This window comes from Tenrec ecaudatus, chromosome 12 (genome assembly GCF_050624435.1).
Source record: "Tenrec ecaudatus isolate mTenEca1 chromosome 12, mTenEca1.hap1, whole genome shotgun sequence".
NCBI classification, from domain to species: domain Eukaryota; kingdom Metazoa; phylum Chordata; class Mammalia; order Afrosoricida; family Tenrecidae; genus Tenrec; species Tenrec ecaudatus.
In genome coordinates this window covers 13,391,077-13,416,494 of record NC_134541.1, presented here as the reverse complement: position 1 = coordinate 13,416,494, position 25,418 = coordinate 13,391,077, and the positions used below count along the sequence as shown (strand labels likewise).

Below are 25,418 nucleotides of genomic sequence, written 5' to 3'. Positions count from 1 at the left end.
ACTCTGTGTCCCTTCATCTTCTTTTGATGCATCCTGTGTCGCTCGATATTTTGCCCATGGAGTCTTTCAATATTGTAACAAGAAGCTTGAATTTCTTCTCCAGCGCTGGTAGTTGGATAAATGCTGAGAAGGGTGTGCTAGTTAAGGTTTATTGTGCCAACCTGGCTGATAAACACATGTGGAACCAATTGAAGGGCAGTTAATTGAAGGATGGAGAGAGAAATGGCTTGGTGAGCCTCGCCCTTCTAGTTTGACGGTCAGATCAGGGTGCAGCTGCCTTAGCCAGTTGCCTGGTTCAGCTGACAAGGCTCATTTCCTGTGCGACATCCCTGAGGAGAAGTCACATGTACCTACCCGGAAGCAGCCCTGGGTGCTGGAGCAGCCACGTGGAGACCCCTGCCAGTGCTGAGATGCTTACACACTCATTGATTCAGCTTCCCTCCTGCCATCAGCGGCATTGTGTGTGTTCTGCGAGTTTGAGGACTTTGCAGATTGATGCCGGACATATGGGCTAATGTCAGACTTATGGGCTTGGACTGGACTGGGTTGTACAATTACCCTTTTTATAAAACTCTCTCGTACATCTCTGAATTTCTGTGGATTTGTTTCCCTAGTCTACCCAGACGCACACACATGGTCTTCCTGTGGTTTTCTACCTCCAGGTCTCTGCACATTTCTTTTCAAACTGCCCTTTGAAAACTTTTGTGGAGCCCAGAAGATTACTTCATCATTTCTTCCCTTCACTTTGTCATTCTATATTCAAGAGCACGTTTCAGTCTCTTCTGATGTTGACTCGGACCTTTGGCTCTCTTTTAGGAGCCCTGGTGACGTAGTGGTTACACGTTGGGCTACTAACTACAGGTCAACAGTTCGAAACCACCAGCTGCTCCTCAGAAGAAAGGCAGGGCTTACTAATCATTTACAGAGTTACAGTCTCGGAAACTCAACAGGGCCAGGCCTACCCTGTTCTAAAGGGTCGCCAGGAGTTGGCATTGACTTGAAAGCAGTGAGTTTGGTTTGGGGTTTGATTCTGCTTTATGGCTGATGTTCTTAATGTCCTCCCGTAGCCTGTCTGGTCTTTGGGTGTTAGTGCTGAGTGCACCAAATCTATTTGTGAGATGTCTCTAGGTTCAGGTGGAATATATTCAAGGTTGTACATGAGCTCTTGTAGATGTCTTTTCATCTTGTTCAGCTTCAGCTTCAACTTGCATACAAGCAATTGGTGATCTTTTTCACAGCTGGCTACTGGTCTTGTTCTGATTTTGAGATTCTCTGTTCTCTTCCTACAGATGAATAGATTTGCTTCTTGTGTATGCGCTTTGGAGAGGCCCAAGTGTATAGTTGGTGTTTATGTTGTTGGAGAAAAAAAGCCTTTGTAATAAATAAGTCATTGGACTTGCAAAATTCTACCGCATGACCTACAGTTGTCAGGGGAAGCCAGCCCCTAACACATCATTATGGGTACGGTAGGCATAATTGTACAGTGATAATAAGTAAAGATCATAGTAAAGTTATAGAGAGCATGAGAGATAGAAGAGAAGTATTGAAATAAATTGAGTCAGATACGGTTCATGGTAGCATGCTCACCTCAGCCCCGCCTGATGGTCCACATGGAGGGAGAGAGAGAGTTTAATGCTAGCCCAGGCTTTTTATCTTCTCTGGGGACGTGCAAGCCCCCTAATTACAGGTGAGGACATACGTCACGCGGGGGTGGGTTGTGCTATAGGTAATACAGTAATGAGAGGGGGTGGTCTAGGGACATACACGCAATAGGAAGAGGAGGGATTGGGGGTATACATGTGACAAGATGGGCGGATAACTTAACTTTGGATGTCACAGAGTCAGTTTGGCCTATTCCCTGACTCAACTGATAGAGATCACTATTGGTAGGGTGAGAATGCTTGGTCGCAGGCCTTGGGGAGGAATAGTTTATTGTCCCCAGTGGCAGGGAGTGAGGCTTACCCCATAGTCCGGTGACTAACTGCCCTAGAGGCCTACCCTGTAGTCTGGTGACTAACTGCACATGGGGAGGACGTCTGTAAGCGCCTGACCTCCCCCCACATACAGTGTCCTATCTATCAGGGTAAACATTTGAATAGTCCTTTCTCCTTAGTTGATATACAAATGGTCAATAAGCACATTTAAAAGATCCTTAGCCATTGGCAAAATACAAAACAAAACTGTGATGGGATATCACTTCACACCCACTAAGGTGGCTGTAACCAAAGAGATAGAAAGTAGCAAGCATTCATTGGTGAGTATGTGAAGAAACCACATGGTGGAAATGTCAAATGGTGCAGCAGCTTGGAAAATCAGGTTAGCATTTCTTCAAAAGGTCACCCACAGAGTTACCATATGACCCAGCAACACACCCCAAAGAACTGAAAACAGGTGTGAACACAACAACTTGTACACAACATTACTCTTAATAGCCTCCCAGTGGGATAACCCAGCTGTCCCTCAACCACTGAACGGACAAGCAAACCCCCCCTCTCCCTGCTGTGGGGTCTTACTCAGCCGTGAAAAGGATAAAGTACTGCCACCTACTACAGCGTGGATGAGCCTTGACCAACGTCACGCTGGGTAAAAGAAGCCAGTCACCAAAGTCCACATAGCTTATTATTCCTTTTAGACAAAATGCCCACTATGGGAAAGACGTGACCACAGAAGCAGATGTGTAGTTGTCAGGGATTGGAGGGAGAGCAGTAGGGGGCTACTCATGGGTTTGGGGATTTTCTTTGTTCTGAAATTACATAGTGGTGATGGTTACATAATCTTAAAAATTAAAAACTCCACTAATTTGGGTAATTTTAGAAGGTGGTGTTTATGGTAGAAGCAGAAGATAGAAGAAAATAAAAGAAACTAACTGCTGTCGACTCAATTCCGACTCACAGCGACCCTACAGAACAGGGTAGAACTGCCCCTGTGGGTTTCTAAGACTGGAACTCTTTACAGAGGTAGAAAGCTGAGTCTTTCTCCCAAATTCCGTGAATTCGAACTGCTGGTCTTGTGGTTAGTGAATGTTTATGGTATGTGAATTAAATCCTCCCCCCAAAAAAATGTCAAAGGAGGGTAAAAAGAGATGGTGACAGTAGGGCACTTCAGAGATGATGGGGGGGGGGTTGGACTGGGAGGGTTCCTCCAGGAGCTTCCCTGGGAGGGAATCCCGGGAGGGGGCGAAGGGGCACCATGGCAGAGCTGGGGCACGAGTATTACGGGCAGAAGGCAGCCATGGCAGCTTGCTTGGGGAGGTGGTGCAGTTGGAGAGGAGCATGGGGTGGGGGGGTGGAAGCAGAAGATGACACTGGAGGTGGCCTTGCAGATCATGTAGACGGGAAGGTCAAGGTGATGAGTTGGTTGGCTTTCGGGTCAAGTGTGATGGGAACCCATGGGGGGCCTGAAGCAGAAGTTAAAAGGCAATGTGACCTGATTTGAAGAGGCCACAGCACAGAGGCAAGAGGAAGGAGAGAGACAAGTCAGGAGGCGCCTGAGACCACTGAGGAGAGCTGATCTGGAGGAGGCCAAAGCCACGGTCTCTAGGGAGTGAGCCAGGCTGAGCACCCAGCTCTCCCACTTCCAGGAGAGGGGTCAGCAGCTTCTCTGCACCCTTGGCCTGGCTGCCCCCAACTTAACTGAGGTAGTTAGTTTATTGTGTCAACCTGGCCAATAAACACATGTGTGGTTAATTGAAGGGCAGAGAGATAAATGGCTCAGTGAGCCTCGCCTTTCTAGTTCTCAGGTCTCTTGCTTTCTGATGGTCGCACCAGGGTTCAGCTGCCTTAGCCAGTTCCCTGCTTTAGCTTGCAAGGCTCATTTCCTGCAAGACATTCCTGAAGAGAAGCCACATGGACCTACCCCGATGTAGCTCTGGGTGCTGGAGCAGCCGTGTGGGACCCCTGCCAGCTCTGAGATGTTTACACATTCACTGATTCGGCTTTCCTCCTGCAACCAGCATTATTGAGTCTGTTTTGTGAGATGGAGGAGGACTTTGTGGATTGGTGTCGGACATATGGGTTAATGTTGGACTTGTGGGCTTGGGCGGCACTGGGTTGGGATGTTTTCTTGATGTGCACTTAACCTTTATATAAAACTCTCTCTTATATGTGTCTAATTTGTTTCTCTAAAGTACCCAGACTAATACTAAATGTCAGACAACAGCAAACCAGGAAAGAATGGCCAGACATGAGGGCCAGCACTGGGCCTGCTGCGAGCAGAACGGGAGATGAAGTTTGAGAGCCTCAGGAGGTGGCTTCTCCAGCACCCCGCCCCCTCACCGCCCCACACCACCCTGCCAGCTGCTCCAGATAGATGCAAGGTTGGAGCTGTCAGGGAAGGGGCTGGGCTCTTCCTGTGGCCTGATCCTGAGATTCCCTGAAGGGAAGGTTTTTATTTTGGGGGGGTAGGGGGTGTGGGGTGTGTGTGTGTGTGTGTGTGTGTGTGTGTGTGTCCGTCCTGTCCATCCCATCCCCGGAGCACCAGCCCAACCCAGCGCCCGGGGAGGAAAAGGCCAGAAGAGTATGCTCGTGCAAGCCCAGCCACCTCATTCCGGGGCTTCGAATCTCAGCTCTGCTTTTGGCTGGCTGTGGGACTTGGAGGGGATTAGCTTCTGTGGGCCTCCCTGTCCCCACCTGTAAAATGGCAGTCACAGCAGAACAGCCTGGGTCAGGCTGAGATGAGGATGCGCGTCCGGGTGGAGGTGGAGGTAGGGGGGGACGGGGTATAGCCTGGCACTGTGTAACTGGGAAGCAAAGAGTCTGAGAAGGAGGAGTCACAGACTCAGGTACCCTTGATGGAGCGCCAACTGCACAGCAGGCAGTCCACTCAGCGTCTGCCCAGTGCTCCTGGACCGGCTCAGCCAGCACCCGCTGTGAAGCACTGTGTTAAGCCTCTCCTGGTTAACGGCTAACTCTGGACTCCTCTCCTGACCCTAAACAGAAGAAACTATCATTACGGAGGGTCAGTTTACAGAGGAGACAGAGGCGTGGACATGTGTCTGAGGGTTCATGGGAAGGAGCGGGTTGCTAGGTCTGGCTGCGACCACCCCTAGGTGGGCATTTGCACCCCTGCTTTGCGGATGAGGAAATTGAGGCCAGAGAGGTTGCGGGCCAGCCCCCACTCAAGGTCCAGCTTTGGCTCTAGGGCCTCCTTGGGGGAGGGGGGGAGATCACAGGAGCTTGCTCTTGGCTGGTTCCCACTGAGCTAGGTGTTATTTCTGGCTGCACTCCTCACCCACCAAAATGTCCGGAGGAGGGCGGACAAAGGCAGGAAGGCAGAGCCCTGGCACCTGCAGCGGTCAGGAGGGGCAGCAGAGTCCTCAAGCTTGGGTCACATTCCAGGGTGACTCAGCGCTGGCCAGCCAGCAGGGATGAGGGATGCTCTATTTTGAGGCCTGCGGTCTCCAGCCTCGCCCACGGTCACTCTCACTGCTGAGGCACTGCCAGCAGGAGAGGACGGAGGGAGAGGGCCCGAACCTCCCATTTCGCGCTTCTGCCCACACAAACTGGACATCCCGGGGGGAGGGGTGGGCGCCAAGGCACCTTCCTGGTGCTCTCTGGAGCCTAGACCCCAGCAAAGGCCCACTGTTCCGTCACAGACCCCGCCCACTGATGCTGGTGACCGCCCCCTGCCTCAGTGGACCCTTTAGGCTCCAGGGCTGGGGTCAGGCTCCTGCATGGGATGGACACCCCATGAGAGCAGGGCCTGGTGGCCGAAGGCACTTTGGATGGATCCTGGCACAGAAAAACAAATGGTTTCCATGGTGTTGATGTGGGCTCGGGTGCTACCCGGTGTGCGGGGCAGAACTGCCCCCCAGCGTGTGGGTGGCCGACGTCTTAGCGGAAACTTCCTTTTGCAGGGCCACCCTTGAGGTCAGTGGCGGTTTACACACCATCTCTACCACCGGGCTCCCGGAGGAGGGGCTTAGGAGTATGACCCACACAGATGGAGCTAAATGAAGAGCACCTGCCTGCCCCACGCCCTCCCCCGAGCCCCCGGGGTTGCTAGGAGGACTTAAGCCTTAAGGACATTACATCCAGTTAGGGGCCAGCCACAGACCACATTCTGCCTGGCCCGTGGCAGCGGCTGGCATCCCTTAGCTGCCCCCCTCTGTCCACTCAATACAGAGCGAGGGTGAGCCCGTGGGGCGGCAGGGTCTCAGCTGAGGGGAGAATTAAAAGAGGAACAGGAAACGGCTAGCTGCTGGCCGGGAACAACCTGAGCGTGTTTGATCAGCATTCCCCACTCGTTGCACCCCAAGGCTGGCTCACCTTCAGGCTGTTTGGTGCTAGCTGAGGGTCTCCCTACCCCTCTTCTGCTCCTCACTACTTCCCACTACCTACCTCCCCTCCCCAAACAACAACAGAAGCAGAATTCTTGGTCAATGTAAGAAGTTGTTGATCTGAATTGTAACCCCCTACCTAGTACAATAGAAACCATCGCTTGGCGGCAGGTCAGGGAGGCAGCTGAGAGTGGTAGGTGCTGGATAAAGATCTGGGGAGGCTGCCTTTACGGAGTGGGGGACACTGTTGCTAGATGTGCCCATGCTCCCTGAGAAGCTGGGAGTCTGGGTTTTTGTGTGTGGCATCCCCCAGTGGCCCCCCCCTGGCACTGAATGAGACCCACCTGGGATTGGATTCAGCCACAGAACTCTGTTTTGAATGAGCCAGGTCTGTGCCTAGACATGGCGGGTCCTGCAGGGGTGTTTACAGGGCCCGGGACCAGTCCTCCAGTGCTACCATAGTGCCTAGTGGCCTCCCACTCAGGAGACCTCCCCCAGTACTCCCTGCAGCAGCCACATAAAGACAAAGAGGCCAGAGATGTTCTTAGCCGGGTCCCCTACGCGAGCCACGTCACAACACAGAAGGGAATGCTGAGACTCAGGAAGCAAAAAGGACATTTCTGGTACCCACGTGGCCAATGACTAGCCCCTGTGGACCAGAAGTCAGACTCCTAGCTCCCAGTCCAGGCGTCTGTCCTCCCTACCCTCCCCCAAACTAGGGGTCCCACAGTTACTGAACGGGGGGGGGGGGGGTGTTTAAAAATTCTTCCCATAACTGTAACCCTTTGAATTTGGACTTAGAGACAAGCAAACAAAGCCCACCAAATCCAGTGACTTCCCTTCAAGTGCAGCTCATATTGGCACCCAGTTTTCACCTCTCGGGGAGGACAATGGAGCTGTGACCTGCCTAGCCTGATATACTAGCCAAGCGGCTTGTGGCAACACACTGCTGTCGTTTTTAAAGGACTGTTAGTAACTGTTGAACCAAGGTGAGGGGTACAAGGGGGTCTGTTTCCTTTCCTGGTTTTGTTGTGTTTAATTCTTCTCAAAGTGAAAAACAAAAAACATGACCCGGAAGTAAAAAGAGAACTGATGATAAGCTAAGGTATTGTTGTGTTTTGCTTTGCTTTGTCAGGGAAAAGCATGAATTTGGAGTCAGATGCAAAGTATGATCTGTTTGGGGCTGATCTCAAGCTGGTGGGGAGAAAGACGTGAGACAGAAGAGGTGCTTTCTTGTTCAACTCAGACTGGGGATCCCAGCTACACAGCACCAGATCCGCAACTCTTTTTTCCCCAACCCTGGAGAGTCTGTTCTTGTTTTAAAAAGCTGTGGTCGAAGTGACATCTTCCACTCTTTGAAGCCCACCTGCCTCTCTTTGTTTGCTTATGGTGTGGACCAGCAATGCAGGTGGACTGAGACTTCACTTTTCCTGCAATGAACATTTCTGGCAGCCCAGATTTGAACACAGGCTGATCTTGGGTGCATTTCTCGGTCTTTCTGAACCTCAGCTTCCCCCTCTGTAAAGTGGGGACAATCAAACTAGCCCCACTCACCAAGTAGAAAGGAGGAAATGAGATTGTGCAGCTGGATTCCCTCCAATTTGGGGCTTCGGGGTGGGGGTGGGGGGATAGCGTCTCACAGGGTCCATGCAACTGCCTCAAGCTGCCAGTGACTTCCATTCCCACACTTCTCCCCAATTCGCATCGCATTTGTCGATCCTCCCAAGCCAGCTAAAGGTATAAAAGTCAGACTCTCCTCCACAGATCGATTAGCTCTGCGTTCGTTCTCAGCCCTCCCTCTCATCAAGCCCATTTTAAAGGTTGGGGAGCAGAGGGAGAAAGATGTCATTCCATGTGTGCAGTCCCCCCAGGCCATGAATTCCCATGACAACCCCACCACTTTTCCACTGCTTCCAGCTACACTCTCACCACTTCTGAAAAACCCAGACTAGAAGGCCCTCCTCACCAGAATGCCATGTAGCAAGGTCTGATGTAGCAAAAACACTGGAAACAACCTAAAACTTCAATGGTAGGGAAATGAGCAAAACAGGAAAACTATGCCGCATTCCTGTCATGGAGTACTATACAGCACCCGGGGAGCACAGTCACTCAGCGGTTTGCCTTCCGTGCCAACGCACAACGTGAACAGCCAGGTGTGGCCTGTCGATCAGTGGAGGCTTGAGCATTGCCATGATGCTGAACAATTGTCAAAAGAGCTTTCAGACTAAGACTAGGAAGAAAGGCCTGGCGACCTATAGCAAAACGAGGCCGATGGAAACTGTGGATCACAGAAGTCTGCTCCACAACCGATGGCACAGGGCTGGGCAGCATTTCGTTCCATGGGGCGTGGGGATGCTCTGGACAGGGGCTAACACCAACAATAACAATCCACAGAAGCTGAAAGGAATGAGGCCGGTGCCCAGGTAGCAGCCTGGATCTCAGTCAGAGAAAAACCTGGAGTGAAGCAAAGTGCACACTCGGCGTGCCCCGTCTCTCAACAGCGCACCCCAACCTGGCAACGTAGGGAAGAGCATCCATCCTGCCTCTGGTCAGCCCTGTGATTAAACACAGCATTTTGAGTTTCACCAGAAAGAGGGCTTCAGAATAAACCCAAATACAGTGAGTTTATACTGCTTGAAAATTCAACTCACATTCTAAAAATAAAAATTTTAAGTGCCCTAGGTCTTGGAATTTTCAGACATTCTGGTACACGCACACACACACACACACACACACACACACACGAGGGTAAGTGTGTGTAAGCATAAAAGGCTTGCTAGTCGGATCCCAGTTCAGAAGTGCACAGGTTTGTTCCAAACAAAATGTCTGAAGGGCTACAGACAAGTTATCTTGGCAATAGACTTGACATAGACGCATTAGGGCGTCTTAGAGGGGACGGGGAAAGTCCACTTAAACAGACTTTCAGGGGGATCTGCTGGGCCAGTTAAATCCAAGGCAGAGGTCTGTTCAGGAAGTTATGGGGACTGGTTCTGGAGTTTCCAAGGAGCAACTTTGATAGATTTTCTTGAAGGACGTAAAATAACGTTCAGGACTTTTTACAAAGAACTTTTAAAACAGAAAATGGCATTGATGAGAAAAAGGACTTTCTTTTCCCCCATCACCACCGTGCCCTGCTCATTCGAAAGGGTACCAGGGCGGTCCTACCAAGAACTTCACTGGGACATCCCTGATCTTGCCCTGATCCAGCCCTGATCTTGCCCCCTTCAGACTTCTTGCTGTGTCCAAACTCAAAGAATATTTAAAAGGAGCGTGCCGTGAATCCTTCGAGGATGGCAAACTGCCTTTTGGCCATGGTCTAAGTCAGAGTGTGGCCTTCTTTGGGAAAGGGTTATAGAGGCGGAAACGCTGCCTTCAGAAGCCCGCAGACCTAGATGGAGGGCATGTAGAGAAGCAATAGCGTCACATTTTGATATTTTGTTTCACAAAGTTTTCTGTGACTGGTAGCAATGCATTTTTACTTACCGCACCCACCCATCCCTCCACACACACGTATGTTACACGTTGGGCTGCTACCCCGAAAGATCAGTGGTTTGAAACCACCAGCTGCTCTGTGGGAGAAAGATGAGGCTTTTCAATACTTGTGTGAAGAGCTAGAGTCTCCAGTCCGAGGGGACTTGATAACTAAAGGCAGTATTGGCAGCCTGGAGCAGGTCCTGGAAGGGAAAGAGGACTTTCATGGAGAAAGCGGTGGAATCAAATACGGTTTGGAGTGTAATTCCCACTAACGGACCAGCTGTGAGAGATGTGCTGATGGGTGAAACTGGGTGAGGTGTGTACGGGACCCCATCAACTGTTCTTGTAACTTTTCTGTAACTCTAAAACTCTCTCAAGAGGAGAGAGAGAGAGAGAGAGAGGGAGGGAGGGAGGGAGGGAGGGAGGGAGAGAGAGAGAGAGAGAGAGAGAGAGAGAGAGAGAGAGAGAGAGAGAGAGAGAGAGAGAGAGAGAGAGAGAGGTTGGAGGAGTGTCATTCTTGATCTGTACGGGCTTAACCATTTGCTTTAAGTCAAACATATCCAGCTGGTCTTGGCACAATTAAAAAATACATACTTTAAAAAGGAAAAATACTGCCTTCCGCCGCCTCCCTGATCTTCGGAGTACCAGCTGTACTTCTGAAAGCCAAATTCTCAGTGGCAAAGGACCCCTTCCGGACTTGTGACCCACCTCCCTGGACCCCCACAGGGAATTCAGGAGGAGGGAGGCTGTCTCACTCTGGGTCTCAGTCTCTCCCAAGCAAAAGGAAAGCCTGAGCCCACCCACCCTCGCCGTCCAGGGCTCCCCAGCCTCACCGCTCCCATCTGCGTAATGGGATGAGCGGCCGCTGCCCCCACAGGACCACAAAGAAGAACTTGATTGGAGTAGCGGCTGCTGGGGTGGGGAGGGGTGCGGGGATCGCCCACCGGAGCTCAGATGCCCCGGGGACCCCCCACTGTACCCCTACCTCCCAGAGTCCTTGTCCCCCTCTTGGGTGAAAGGGGTGTCGGCCCGGACGCCCCTTCTGCTGGACCCTGAGACGGCCATCTCCAGGGGTCTCGCGCTTAGGGGTGGACAAATGCCTGGGGGCCTGGGGCGGACGACCCCCCAGGGCATGCGGCTGTTCCCTTTTGTCCGCGGGGGCCAGGGCCCGGGACTCACCGCGTGCGCCGGCGGGTCAGCAGCAGCAGCAGCAGCAGCGCGGCCAGGAGGCCGAGGAGCACGGCCCAAGGCATGGCCAGCGGCGGCGCGGGCTCAGAGAGGATGGGATGTCCGCTAGCCGCTCTCTGCGCCCGGGTCCCTGGTGCGCCCGCCCCCAGCTCTCCCTCCTCTTTTTCTCCTCCCCCTGCCCTCCCCCTACTTCTTTTCCCTCCTCCCCGCCCCCTCCTCTTCTGCCGCTTTCTCCACCGCCACCCTCACTCCGAGACAGCTCACCCCTCGCCTCTCTCCTCCGCCCACGCAAGACCCTCGGCCCGCCACTCCAGCCTCTCCCCAAAGGCCCCCTTGCTCGCAGCAGGGCTCCATTCCCGACACACACCCTGATCCGATCCCTACACCCTTCTCCACAACCCGGCGCACTCTTTCGCGCCATCTCCACGCCTCCCTCCCTGCGGGCCAGCCCCGTAACTGAGGATGGGGTGGGGGGCGTTGGAGCTCCGCTGGGGTCGCTGGGGGCCCTCTGCCCCAACTCCCGCAGACAGATCCCCAATCCTGAGCGGGAGAACGGATAGGTGGAAGAGGTAGGTTAGAGGGGCAGGTAGGTGTGGGAGGGGAAAGCGGGTTGTGGAGGAAGGAGTGAACAGAGTTAGGGGAGGGGTGGTGTCCGGGTTCATGGGGTGGAAGATCCTGTAGTAAGGGCAGGAATGTGGGGGAGGAGGGTGTAAGGGAGATCTGGGGGACTTTGCCACCAAAACAGACCCCACCACCCGAGCTGGCTGACCTCAAGCCAGAAAGAAACCAAACTCACTTTCACGATATTCCAAACCTGTAGGACAGGAGAGTCCAACCCACAGGGACCCTGTCTGGGACAGAGTAGAACTGCCCCTGTGGGTGAGGCTGCAGATCTTTAGAAAGCCTCGTCTTTCATGTGCAGAGCAGGTGGGGTTCTGTTGAGTTGGGCTGGCTGGGATAGGTGGCTGGGGCTTGAGTTTATCATCCAGTACAGTATCTTTGATGAGGACAATGCCCGGGTTACAAGAGCCACTCCGGCTTGTAACTAACTGCCTGGGTTCACATCCTAGCTCTGCCACCCACTGACTAGATAAACCTGAGCTCCCACTTAACCTCTGTGCCTCCGTGTCCCTGTCTGTAAAAGGGGGTGCAATAGTCCCTTCCTCGCAGAATCTGGGCTGAAGGAGTTTTCGTTATTGTAGATATTCTGATGCTCAGTGATGGCTGGAAGTGCATTTTTGAGTAAGGGTCCCTGCTTTTAAGAGGGTGTCTTCGACTCCCCAGCGGTGTGACTCAAGGTAGGTCACTTAAGCTACAAAGTGGGAGTCTGGAAAGCACACTCCCCCCCCTTCAGAATTCGTAGTAGAATGCAGTGAAATCTGAGAGCATGTCGCTTTGTTTGCTATTGGTCAAGTTGTCGTCAGTCACTTCAGGGGCCATGGAGTGGAGACAGTGACCCCATGGGGCACAGCAGAAGGATACACTGCGTGGTCCTTTGCCATCCTCACGCCTGGTCCTATGCCTCAAGCCATCGTGGCAGGCACTGCGGCGATCTAGCTTTATTGTTTTCATTTTTGACACAATGGTCCCGAAGCATCAGAGATGGGGGTGATGGGATCCTAAGCCCCCTCCCTGTACACATGGGAAGGCGGTGCTGAGGCCCAGGGAGATGGGGGTGACCAGCCCACGGCCCTGCCCACAGTTTGCAAATGCAGTGCACAGCCTGGCCTCGCAGAAAGGTCAGGCTCTGGATGTGATGTGGGTACCAGCAGAGAGAGCACCCCCCCCCCCACACACACACACACACTGTGCCAGTTCCTCACCTGGAAAGAGGCAGGTCAGAGTGGTCCTTAGCCCAGGACCCCACAGTGAGGCATTCATGAGGACTTGTCAGTGTGAGGGAACAGCACACTGCTGCATGCTTGGCGCAGGTGCGTTTGGTAGAGTGATGGTGGTCCCTGGCTGGGCCCACAGGTGTGGGTCTAGTGCTGTGTCTACACCCACTGCTGGGGTGCTTTCGAGCAGGTGTGGGGCCCCTTTCAAGTAGCTCTTAGACTCCTTCCTGGCCCAGCTTCAGTCCTCACCCCTACTGTCCATCCTCCCCAGTCGGTGGAAGGACCCTGCTACAAGCTAGGTTAGATCCTGTCAGTGACCTCTGCTCCCACCCCTCCATGGCCCCCACCTCCCTCAGGGCAAAAGCCAATCCCTCACAAGGGCCTGCGAGGGTCAGCCTGATCTCCCCCTTCTCTACCTCCCCGCCCTCCTCTTCCTCTATCACCCACTCTGCTCCAGTGGCTCCAGCCTCCCCCTCCTCCCCAAGTAAAAGTGCCCCAGCTGCACCTCAGGGCCTTAGCACCTGCTATTCCCCCTGTGGGGAACACTTTCCCTTCTGGGGTTTGCACGCTCACTCCTTCACTCGGTCCCTCCTCAGAGAAGCCCTCCCTGACTACCTCACCCCCCTCCCCCAACTCTCCATTGCCTCCCATGGTTTCAGTCTGTTTTTGTTGACAGCACTTTGTCTACTGTTGGCTGTGGGACCCAGAGCACATTTGGAAGAGCCAGCAGGGAAAGAACATTCCTGGTCCCTGGGCTGATTGATCCAGCTTCTCTGCTGGCAGAGCCAATAACCCACCAAAACCTGTCAATGGGGTTTAGAGGGTTGTGTCTGAATCTGGGGAGCTTGTGGGTGGCCATGTGACTTGGGGCAGTTGGGACATGATTCCCTGAGACATGATTCCGCTCTCATGCGTAGAACAGGGGAAAGAGCTTTATGAGACAGGGACTGAGGTGACACCAAACTCAGGTGACCCACGCGCCTGTGCCGGACACCTAGTGAGGGTCAGTGAAGTCGTGTGTTGTCAGCACTGACTCCAATTCTGCCTCAAACTCTGTGATCAGAGCATCGGTCTCAGTTTTGGCATCTGAAAAGTGGGAAGAACCTTTCCTCGCGGGGCTGCTGTGAGGGAGGAGGAGGGGACATGGCACCTAGTAGGTGCTCAATAAACGGTACTTTACTCTTCATTCACGTTGAGGCCCTTCTAAACAGTGCCTGCTTTCCTCACCTCAATCCAGGGGCAAAATCTCCCCCACCCTACCCCAGGGAACAAGATTCATGCACCAAAGGGAGAAGATAATGTTGGGGCCCTCACTTCCCCTTGCTCACAGAACCCAGTTTTGTTCAGCAATGAGGCTGGTCCCGAGGGAAAGTTTAGGGAAAGCAGGCCCTGGTCCTCTTCCTAGAAAATGAACCAGGAAAACCCCTCGCCCAGTGATTGGCCCCGGCATAGTCATGTGGCCAGCTCCTGGGGCACCCCCACCCCCCTCTATTTGTCTTCTTCTCTGGGTTGGGGACCATGGTGTGAGGGTGGAGATTCTGATGCGACAAAGGACAGGGGGATTGCAGAGCGGCCAGGACCCACCCTCCCTTCAAGTGCCTGCCTCTAAACTTCTTGTACGAGCTCCTCCATCATGTTATCCGGGACTGTCTGTCAGACGCTGTCTTCCTTGCAGCCAAAAACATTCCGACTAAGACGGCTTTCCAGTTAAGATGACTTTCCAGTTGCTGCGGCGATTACTCAAGATATCACTTCATCATCACTTGGATTTCTGACACCGACTTAAGCTTTCTACATTTCCTCAGGCTAAAAGGCTGTACAACTCCAGCAAGAGCATCCTGCAGGACACGACCGACCCTGAAGAGCGACAGAGGCTCCAGACTCCCGGGACCCACGAGGAGCGTAGACTCTTCAGAGGGCAGTGTGACAAGGAGGGCAAACCATGCCATAGTAGGTGTCCCAGGCCAGGGCGAGAGGGCTGGAATATGTGTACCAGGGCTGAGAGCTCAGCCTGGGTTCCAATGTGGACACCTGCTACCTGGCTTTAAGCAGGTCACCCTACCTCACTGAGCCTCAGCTACTTCCTTTGTGAAATGGGCATGTAGCTGTTAGTGGCCATAGGATGGGAGCCACCCAGGCAGGTTCTAACCCCAGCATCCGAGCCTGCATTTGGGAAATGATGTCCACATGTGACCCAAGCCCAATCCCACTAGCATCAAGTCCGACTCAAAGCGGCTCTATCTAGGAGTTACGAGACTGTCTATCTTTATGGGAGCAGGTTTGTCTCATCTTTGTCCCTAGTAGCAGCTCATGGGTGAGAACCACTGACTTTGTGTTTAGCACTCCAATGCTTACTAGGGCTCCTTGCCACGTCCAACCTCCTCTGATTTAACAAAGGGCAAAGAAGGATCTGTCCCACCACCACACACCCAAGGCTGAATCCCATGAGGCAAGGTCAGACAAACTTCTCCTTGCCAAACTTTTTTTAAACCAATTCTGACACCGGCTGTGCCTCCAACGACACTCTACTTCTCTGCCGGATTCAGTGTTCATGGCAATGGTCACGGCGAACCCACAGACCATGCTCACAGTGGCGGAGTTTATGGAGTAGCAGGTACAATTCAGGATCTGGTACAACTCAGGTTACAGTTCTTCAGTCAGGCTGCACGCTCAGCCAGGTCTTGCAGCCTCTGAGCCCCTTGAATAGACCTGCCTTCTGCTCTGCTCCTACAAGCATTACAAAGTTCCTTCAGTCTGTCAGTGGGTGCCTCGGCTCTGCCCACAAGCCTCTTGTCTGCAGGCACTCAGCTCTCGCACTCGCCAGAGCAGGACCCCACCTTGCCCTTGCCATCTCTTGCCGGCCTCCTGGTTCTGCTGCCTTAGCTACTGCCATTTCTCTGCCTCTGCCTACGCCGTCTCTAGTGATATCGTTCTCTATTTCCGCAGTTTAGACTCTAGAAGGTTCTCAGTGCAGGGATCCTGGGTCTAAAGGATACAGCCCAGTCCTGGCTCCTCTATCTTGGTGGTCAGAAGGTCCTCCTTTCTACATCTGCAATGGCCCAGTGCAAGCCTAGTTAGTGGGATGGCAAAATGGGCCAATCCCTTCTTTAGGGTTCCATGTACCTCCTTTGTATGGTCCCATCCTCGCAAGCTAGTCAATCCTGTTGATGGGCCAAGGGTACCTCATTTACTTAGTCCCACCCAGTCAAGTGATGGGAGTTACAGAGACATCTGTCCAGACAGGACAGATGAAGTAATTCACTGTCCCATCATTGGACTTGTAGAAAAGTCCCTGCTTCCCTCCAGATGACCCAGGCACTGTCACCCTGTAGAAACATCCAGAATCCCCCCGTAGGAGTCAAGGTCTCCAGATGTCCACTGTCCAGTAGAGCGGAGACATCTGGGCCACTCTGATTCTGTTCCAACCTCTGCTCTCTGATGTGGTTGCTAGAGGGTCATGTGGACAGTGTCAAGACCCAAGCCCTTCAGGAAATGGAGGCTCTGGCCCGGGAAATGGCAGCCGTCTCTGCTCCCCCGCGCCGCCTGCCGCATACATCCTCGCTTTCTTCGGTCCAGGAACCAGGCCTGGTTCATGTCTGCATCCCAAAGGCCACCAACAGGTCATGATGAGAGAGGAAAAGCTTGTGTGCACTGCCTTCTGCAAAGCTCAGAGGGCCCGGGCATGACTCAGTGCTCAGCTCTCAACGTTTTGAAAATCGGAATATTTTATTTTACCAAGAGGTCTTGTACTCTTCCCCACAGATTAGGTAGCCAGTTCTGATGCCAGTCGTCTCTCCATTTTCCAGGTGGGGAACCCGAGGCTCAGAGAGGCAAAGCAAGCAGTCCAAGGTCACACACCATGTAAGGATGGGGTTCGGGCATCAGATCCTGATTCCAGAATCTACCTACATAGCACCACCCTGTGCCAGTGCCCGGAAAATCCTTCCTGTTTCTGCGGGACCCACCTTACATTCTGCTGCCTGCAATATGACATAGATTATCAGCTTTATATTCAGGAGCCAATATCATTCCAATCCCCACCGTGGACCACCCTGCTTCCTCCCCTCCTCGCCTGCCTCTTCTCCATCTCTCCTTCTTTCCCAACCCTCTGAACTTTGTCTTTGGGAAAACACTGCTCTTTGGGCCTTACAGGGTTTATTACTTTAGGGGTGAGTTCAGCTCCAGACCTGAAGGGCCATAGGTGGGGCAGAGAAGTGGAGGAGTGGTGGGGGACGTCTCACCAGTCTCTAGCTGACCAGCAAGCTGGGTCTCTTTTAAGATTTTAGATTTTGTTCCACATTTGCCTCCTGCTCTATCCAGGACCTTCTAATGGCATCCTTTCAAAGCAGCGAACGACATGAGAAACAGAGTCGTCACCCTGGAAGGTGGGGTAATAGGGCACCCCAAACCAACCAGGAATGAGGCAGCACCAAGGAAGTGGAAGGCAGGATCCAGCAACATGGTGTGTGTGGGAGGGGGGGCAATGGGGGCGTGTTATAAGGGCAGGTGGGAACCAAAGGGCCTGGTCATCAGGGAACTATCTCCCCTTCCCCCACCTCAGTTAATTCTACTTCCTCTCCAGCTTCTAATCATCTGATATGGCCCACTTTGGGTGTTGTGCCCATCCCTTATCTTGATGGATAGGGGAGGGCAGTTCCCCAAAGGACAATCATGAAAGGGGTAGGAGGCTGGGTGGGGAGGCCCATGTGCCCATTTTACAGATAAGGAAAGCAAAGTCCAGAGAGAGGTGGATGGAGCAGTCTGGGCTCCATGCAGAGGACCCTCTGCTGGGCAGCTGCTCCGCTCCGCTCTGCTCCTGGAGCTGGGGACTGGGTGAGAATAGGGAGGGCATTGTGCAGAATGCGTGGCTGCCTCCTGAGCTCCCCACAATCCAGCAGGGCCTCTGCGGGGACAGGAAACCACGGCAGACTGAGGCTCATTCAGGGGCTGAGGCCTCCCCGCCTCCCTCCCCCGGCAGTAAACAGGCTCCCTTCAAAGGCGGCCCCAGTCCGACTTTTTCAACGTGATGCCAAAGGGGAGCGGGAAGAGACTATTTTTCTGACATGCGAAACCTGGTGTGGACCCAATAAAACACGCCTAAGCCTGGAGGTAGCAGAGGACAGCCAGATGTTAAGTCCTGGACCGCTCCTCTTGGCACGCCAAAATCAAGGCAGGCCTTGTGTGTGTGACTACACAAGTTTCCTCACTCTGAATTTGGATATACAAAGAAAAATGAGCCTTTTGTGTTTTCCTCTGAGGTCATTTATTGCCGTGATTAGGAGCGAGAAATATTCCAGGGCCAGAGGTCCTGGGTTCAAGTCCTTGCTCCGGCCACTTACTGGCTGTGTGGCCTTGGGCAAGTTGTTTAACCTCTCTAGGTCTCAGTTTCTCACCCACCCACTGGAAGCACACACACGGACCAGTGCCTGACATTTGATAAACACCACACCAGGCTCTGCTGGTCTCTGCCCCTGGTTTGACCTTGGTCTTGAGCCCTTGAGTGTGAAGAAGGAAAACTCCAAAACCTGGCCGATTAAACTGCTTGGCTAACGATGGTCCCTTGGTGATGATTGAAGCTTGACTGCTAACCCAAAGGTCAGTGGTTCAAACCCAACAGCTGCTCTGCAGGAAAAAGAAATGGCATTCTGCTCCCGTAAAGATGGTGTCCTTAGGTCATGTAGACGTAGTATCAACTCAGAGGTTCCCGTGTGTGATAGACGGTGTGTACCGGCTGGTCCTGTGCCAGCCTCACAATTGTTGCTATGTTTGAGCCCCTTGTTGGCAACCACAGGGTCAAGCCATCTTGTCTTCCTCTTTTGGCTGCGTTACCAAGCATGATGTCCTTCTCCAGGGACTGGCCCTGCCTACTCGCCTGTCCTCTCTTCTACGGAGCATGCCAGCTACACGCCTCCCCAGACCGTTGGAAGCCCATATCATGTTCAATATTCTGCACCAGCACCCTAAGGCAAAGGTAGCAATGATGCTTCAGGCTTCTTTCTCCATTGTCCTGCTTTCCCAGGTATAGGAGTGACTGAAAATACTAACACCTTTGCCTAGTCACTCAAGGGGCAGCCCTGGTGACGTCGTGGTTACACACTGGGCTGTTAACCGCAAGGTCAACAGTTCAAAACTACCAACTGCTTCTCGGGAGATAGATGAGGCGTTCTACTCTTCTAAAGAGTGGCCGTCTCGGAAACCCACGGGAGCAGTTCTATGCTGTCCTGTAGCGTCCCCATGAGTCAGCATCAACTCGATGGCAGTGGGCTTGGTGTTTGGGTTTTTGCATAGTCAGTGAAACACAGGCAAATATCTGTCTTTCTCTGCTTTCCGCCAAGATCCAGCTGTGGTCAGTGGTGGTACCCGTCGTTCTGTATCCTAGTTCTACACCCTCTACGACTGGCTTGCATTTCTGGCAGTTACTTGTTGACATACCAACTGCCACCACATTTTAATTCAGAAAATTTTTTCTTTGTGCATGTTGTTAATTATATTGTTCAATAATAGCTGAATTTTGGGGGATCCCCTTTCTTTGAACTGGGCACAAATATGGATCTCTTCCAGTTACAGTAGCTGGCTAGGTAGCTGCCTTCCAAGCTTCTTGGCATAAACAAGGGCTGCCAGCACTGTAGCCATGTATTGAAACATCTCAATTGAGATTCCATCTATTCCTGGAGTCTTGTTTGTTGTTGTTATTGTTTTGCAAATACCTTCAGTGCTATCGTATCTTTCAATGGCTGCGCGTCAGCCAATTCTTCTTGACACCGTGACTCTGTATATTCCTTCTGGTCGCTAATTAACTTGTGTCCCTCCCAAACATGTGTCAGCTTGGCTGGGCTGGGCTGCTCAGTGATTTGGCAGGTATGTAATGATGTAATCATCCCCATGATGTACTCATGAGATCGGCCCTGATTTGCTGTAAGAGGATTACAGTGAGATGCAATCCCGTTTGAGTCCCAGTCTCAATGCAGTTTCCCTGATGTGAAGCTTGCATCATTTTTGATCTTACAAGCAATAAAAGGGGAGGAAAGGGGTAGAGAGAGCTCCAATCAGCAAGAAAAGAAGTGTGAACAGTTGACTGCATCCATTGGACTTGTGGTCCCTGCACTGAGAAATTCCTAGACCCAGGGGAAGATCAAGGGAAAAGGCACTTTCCTGGAGTCTACACAGAGAAAGCCTCTCACACGGGGGGCAGAGGGGAGGGGTGCTGTGTTAGTCTGGGTACTTTAGAGAAAAAAATGCACAGAAACTCATGCATAAGAGAGAGTTTTATATAAAGGTTACATGTGCATCAAGAAAACATCCCAACCCAGTGCTGCCCAAGCCCACAAGTCCACCATTAACTCATATGTCCGATACCATTCCACAGAGTCCTCCTCCATCTCACAAAACAGAGGCAATGATGCCAACTGCAGGAGGAAAGCTGAGTCAGTGAATGTGTAAACATCTCAGTGCTGGCAGGGGTCTCCACACGGCTGCTCCAGCACCCAGGGTTGCATCGGGGTAGGTCCATGTGGCTTCTCCTTGGGGATGTCTTCCAGGAAGTGAGCCTTGTCAGCTGAAGCAGGGAACTGGCTAAAGCTGCTGCACCCTGGTGCGACCATCACAAAGCAAGAGACCCAAGAATTCAAAAGACGAGGCTCACCAAGCCATTTATCCCTCTGCCCTTCAGTTAACCCCACATGTGTTTATCGGCCAGGTTGGCACACTAAACTAACTCAGGTGCCTTAATTTGAACCTTTGATGAAAGCCATCCACGTGTGATAGTTCTGCCCTAACTAAGGCACCAACCATCTTTTCCTGATGCTTCAGTATTTCGCCCATGTTTTTGGTAGGTGCCTTCCAGTCTGTTCCAACCCAGAGCAACCCCAGGCACAACAGAATGACAGACTGCCTGCTCCTGCACCAGCCTCACGACTGTCGCTGTGTTGGAGCCCCTCGTAGCAGCCACTGGGTCGATCCTCAGGATCTTCCTCTTCCTCACTTCCTTTCTACTTTACCTTGGATAAAGACAAGACTTTCTACTCCCAGAAAGAGTTACAGTCTTGGAAAGGCACAGGAGCAATTCAACCCTGTCCTATGGGGGGGACTCAAGGGCAGTGGGAATTGACTGAATGGCTGTGAGTTCTACTTGACCAAGTGCAATGTCCTTTTCCAGAGACTGGTCTCTCCTGGTAGCATGTCCAGAATACGTGAGACAAAAATCTCACTGTTCTTGCTTCTAAGGAGCACTCTGGCTGGACGGCTTCCAAGACAGATTTATTTGTTCTGCTGACAGCCCATGGAGCTGTCAATGTCTTCACCAACACTCATAATCCAAACACATTGCTTCCTCAGTCTTCCTTATTCAATGCCCAATGTTCACATGCCTATGAGGCAGTTGAAAATACCATTGCTTGGGTCAGGTGCACCCTAGTCCGCAGAGGAACATTCTTACTTTTCCATGCTCTGAAGAGGTCTTGAGCAGCAGATTTAATTTCTTGACTGCTGCTTCCCTGAGCATCAATCATGGATCCAAGCAAGATGAAACCCTTGGCAACTTCACTGTCTTCTCCCCTGCTCGTGATGTTATCGAATGGTCCACACTCTCTTCTCCCCTGCTCGTGATGTTATCGATTGGTCCACACTCTCTTCTCCCTTGCTTGTGATGTTATCGATTGGTCCACACTCTCTTCTCCCTTGCTCGTGATGTTATCGATTGGTCCACACTCTCTTCTCCCTTGCTCGTGATGTTATCGATTGGTCCGGTTATGAGGATTTTGGTTTTCTCTGTGCATAGACACTTTCAAGACTGCCCCTTCAGTTCTTTCAGCTTGAGAAATGCCAAGGGTGGGCTTCCCTTTAAGTCTGCTAACTCCGGGTCTTTGCATGGTTCATTATAATACTTTGTTTTCTCAGGCTGCCCTTTGAACCCTTCTGTTCAGCCCTTTTACTTGGTCTTTTCTTCCGTTCACTCTAGCTGCTCAAGTTTCAGGGTCTCTTCTGATGTCTACTTTGGCCTTTTTTTTCTTTCCTGTGTTCTTAGTGGCCTTTTGCTTTGTTCACGTAGGATGTCCCTGATGTCATCCACAGCTCATCTGGTCTTAATCATAGTCTTTTGCTGTCTCCACATTCAGGTGGGACCCACTCTAGGCTGCACTTTGGGTCCCATGAACTTGCCTTCTTTTTCTCCAGCTTCAACTTGAACTGCGCATGAGTCACTGGTGGTCTGTCCCACAGTTGGCCCCCGATCTTGTTCTAATTGATTTTACTCGGCTCTTCCACCACCCTTTCCACAGATATTGTCAGTCGTGTGTTCTGTCTGACAAGACCCGCGTGTATAGTTGCCATTTATGTTGTTGGAAAGAGTCGTTTCCAGTGAATCAGTAGTTAGTCTTGCAGAACTGTGTCTTGTGACCCTCCATGTCTGTCACGACAGCCACGTGTTCCACACACTGACCCTTCTTACTTGCTTCCAGCTTTTGAATATCAATCAATGGTGCCTATAAGGGCATCTTGAGCTTCTTGATTTTGATTTGTATGTTTCTTCTGTCTATGAAACCCAGGATAGGTAAATCTACAGTCAGTCACTGGAACTGGGTTAATAGCTACCTAGGGACATGGCAGGTGAGATTAGGGGGAAATGGAGTCTAACAACAATGACTATGGGAAAGAATAAAATGTTCTTAAATTAACCGGTGATGATTGCACACTCCTTCTTAATGTGACTGGACTGTTGAATTGTATGAATGTGAATTATATGCCAATCAAAATTAATTACATTTTTAAAAGTTAGAACTTATGTTCATGTGGATTGTATCTATTATTTACCATATTATAAATAATCTGAAAATGTTAAAACATATTTAATTCATTTTTTTAAAATAATAAATCCATTATGTGTTGACATCAATAAATTTGCATTTGCATCTCGGTTAGATAGTTGATTCATTTTAAACTGCAGAAGTTGGTTAAAAAAACTTCAATTTTTTTCATCTTTGATATGGCTAGTGCATAAACCTGATTAATAATCAAAGGACCTGGTCTTCCTTGTAGGTGTGCGATGATTGACCTAGCACTGACAGCAAGGTATTTAGGCTAAATCTTGAAACGTTCCTTTTGACCATGAATGTGATACCGCTCCTCTTTGATGTGTCATTGCTGGCACAGTAGACTAATTACATCGCCAAACTACAAATGACCAGTGCCTAGCACTTTGGCTTGTGTCTGTTTAATTTGTGGATCAACACTCAAAAGACAGATGCAAAAATAAATCCTCGTTTGCAACCCAGAACTCACAGTGGGGTGTTGATTTGGATACAGATCAGAAAGGACATACAATTTGAAGTAGTTAATTGTGCCAACCTGGCTGATAAACACATGTGGGGTTAATTGAAGGGCAGAGCAATAAATGGCTCGGTGAGCCTCGCCTTTCTAGTTCTTGGGTCTTTTGCTTTGTGATGGTTGCTCCACAGTACCGCTGCCTTAGCCAGTTCCCTGCGTCAGCTGGCAAGGCTGATTTCCTGCAAGACATCCCTGAGGAGAAGCCATATGGACCTACCCCGATGCAGCCCTGGGTGCTGGAGCAGCTGTGTGGAGACCCCTGCCAGAGCTGAGATGCTTACACGTTCACTGATTCAGCTTTCCTCCTGCAGTCAGCGTCATAGTGTGTGTTTTGTGAGACGGAGGAGTACTTTGTGGATTGGTGTCGGACATATGGGTTAATGTTGGACTTGTGGGCTTGGGCAGCACTGGGTTGGGATGTTTTCTTGATGTGCACGTAACCTTTACATAAAACTCTCTCTTATATGAGTTTCTGTGGATTTGTTTCTCTAAAATAGAAATTGGATTTCCAGACCAATACACAACTCGACCAGGAGCCCTTGAGTTGATGCTACACATGGCAAACCCACCCTTGGGTCAATCTGGAGCACGGTAAGGTTTCTAATGTCTGATTTTTGTGGACACAGATTCCAGGCATTCCATTCCAGGTGCCTTGGAGCCGACACAAACCAGTTAGATAATGTGTTAGCCTTGACACAGGCATTTAAGGCCGCTGTGTGTGACGCACACCATTACATATGATCATCACACCAGCGCATCGATCTTCAAGGCTGTCTTAGTTGTGTTGACTTGACCTTCTGATTGTGCTATTACCATGGGACACTAAGATTGTCTCTTCTTTAGGTTTTATCTTGAGAACCAGAGGCCTGGACTTTCTGGTACTGATGTGGCCTACAGGTCCCCTCCCCCCCCCCCCCCCCCCGTCAGTGGCCTACAGATCCCCCCCCACTCCGGGTCAACGCTGAACAACAGACGAGGAAGCAAGAGTCTACCTACTCACATCCTAAAATGGCCCTGAAAGGATTCATTGGAAAGGAGTCCAGGCAAAGAATGTTGGAAGTGTGTCCATTTTTAACTGGAGACTAAAACAGCCAGATTGTGACAGATCTGAGATCAATGGCTACTGGAAAGTGGAGTCCGTCAAAGTAATTCCCCGATTACTCTCTGATGGTCTGTGGAAATGAGACATTAGATTGATAATGGTGCCAGATTATTTTTAAAATGAATATAAATCTTCACAAGATTTGCAGGAACGAAGGTGACTTTGATTGATGGGCAGTGAATGAAAGACGTGTAAATTTTCTTAAATAAAATGTATTAACATTAAAGAAAAGACTCGTAAAAGAACGTTTTTTTAAAACATTTTATTAGGGGCTCATACAACTCTTATCACAATCCATACATATACATACATCAATTGTATAAAGCACATCTGTACATTCTTTGCCCTCATCATTTTCTTTTTTTACATTTGTAAAAGAACTTTTACACTTAAAAAAAAAAGATGTGTGGCGAGTGCAGTGCCAGCTGATTTCAACTCGCGGCTAATGCTTAGGATATTGTTTTAGGCTGGGCTCGCTCAAGAAGTAAAATCAGTGACACTTATATATGTTTATTTTCATACTTACACTTACATTGATGTTAACAAGAGCATGGCTTACACAATTGTAGACAGAGGCAAGTCCAAATCCAAGCAGGTTCAGATGAGAAATCAGTGGATCAGATGTTAACCTGCAGGCTTTTCCTGACTTGAGTAGCTTTGGGGGCTGATGGATCTAAGATTGGCAGGAAGACCACAAGCTGGTGGCTGCAGAGGAAGATGAATCCAGGCTGCTGACAACCCCCAGGATTAACAAGCAATATGGATTGACTCAAGTCCAAAGAACTAGAGGTCATTAAGCCAGATGTAGGCTCCTGACCCACAAAAAGCAAACAATCTTTTCCACAGTGTCTGCTTATATTGGAAGCAGGCCAAACCCCCAAGGAAGCTCTTTTTCAATTGCTTGCATCAGGGCTGTGAACTAAGGGTGTTATGCTCCTCCCTAATCTTCTTACAATTAATTGGCTGTAATTACATTGTATCAATCAACCCATGGGTGATTACTAGGTGTTAACTGCCAAACCACCGAGAATCATGGCCCAGCCATGTGGACACAAAAGCTAACAATCACAACTATCCATCTGTTTGCATTTCATGTCATTTTTGATGACTTCCAACTTTCCTAGACTCATATTTTCTACATTCTACTTCTGATTTTTAATGGAAGTTTGCAATTGTTTCTTCTTATTTCAAGTCATGCCATATCAGCTCTAGTCCAGACACA

The 25,418-nt window shown here is 50.8% G+C and overlaps 1 protein-coding gene and 1 non-coding gene across 2 annotated transcripts in view; one reads left to right on the top strand and one right to left on the bottom strand.

Annotated features, from left to right (window-relative positions):
• PTGIS (prostaglandin I2 synthase) overlaps window positions 1–11,049 on the bottom strand; it is a 43,532-nt gene extending 32,483 nt beyond the window's left edge. The window contains exon 1 of the mRNA XM_075528581.1: window positions 10,931–11,049. Coding sequence (XP_075384696.1) covers window positions 10,931–11,004 — 74 coding nt within the window. The 5' untranslated portion in view covers window positions 11,005–11,049. The remainder of the gene's footprint in view (window positions 1–10,930) is intronic.
• Window positions 11,050–22,960: 11,911 nt separating this feature from the next.
• Window positions 22,961–23,088, top strand: LOC142423695 (small nucleolar RNA SNORA40). Its single transcript, XR_012779298.1, has one exon. It is a non-coding gene; the product is annotated as a small nucleolar RNA SNORA40 (small nucleolar RNA).
• The last annotated feature ends 2,330 nt before the right edge of the window (window positions 23,089–25,418 follow it).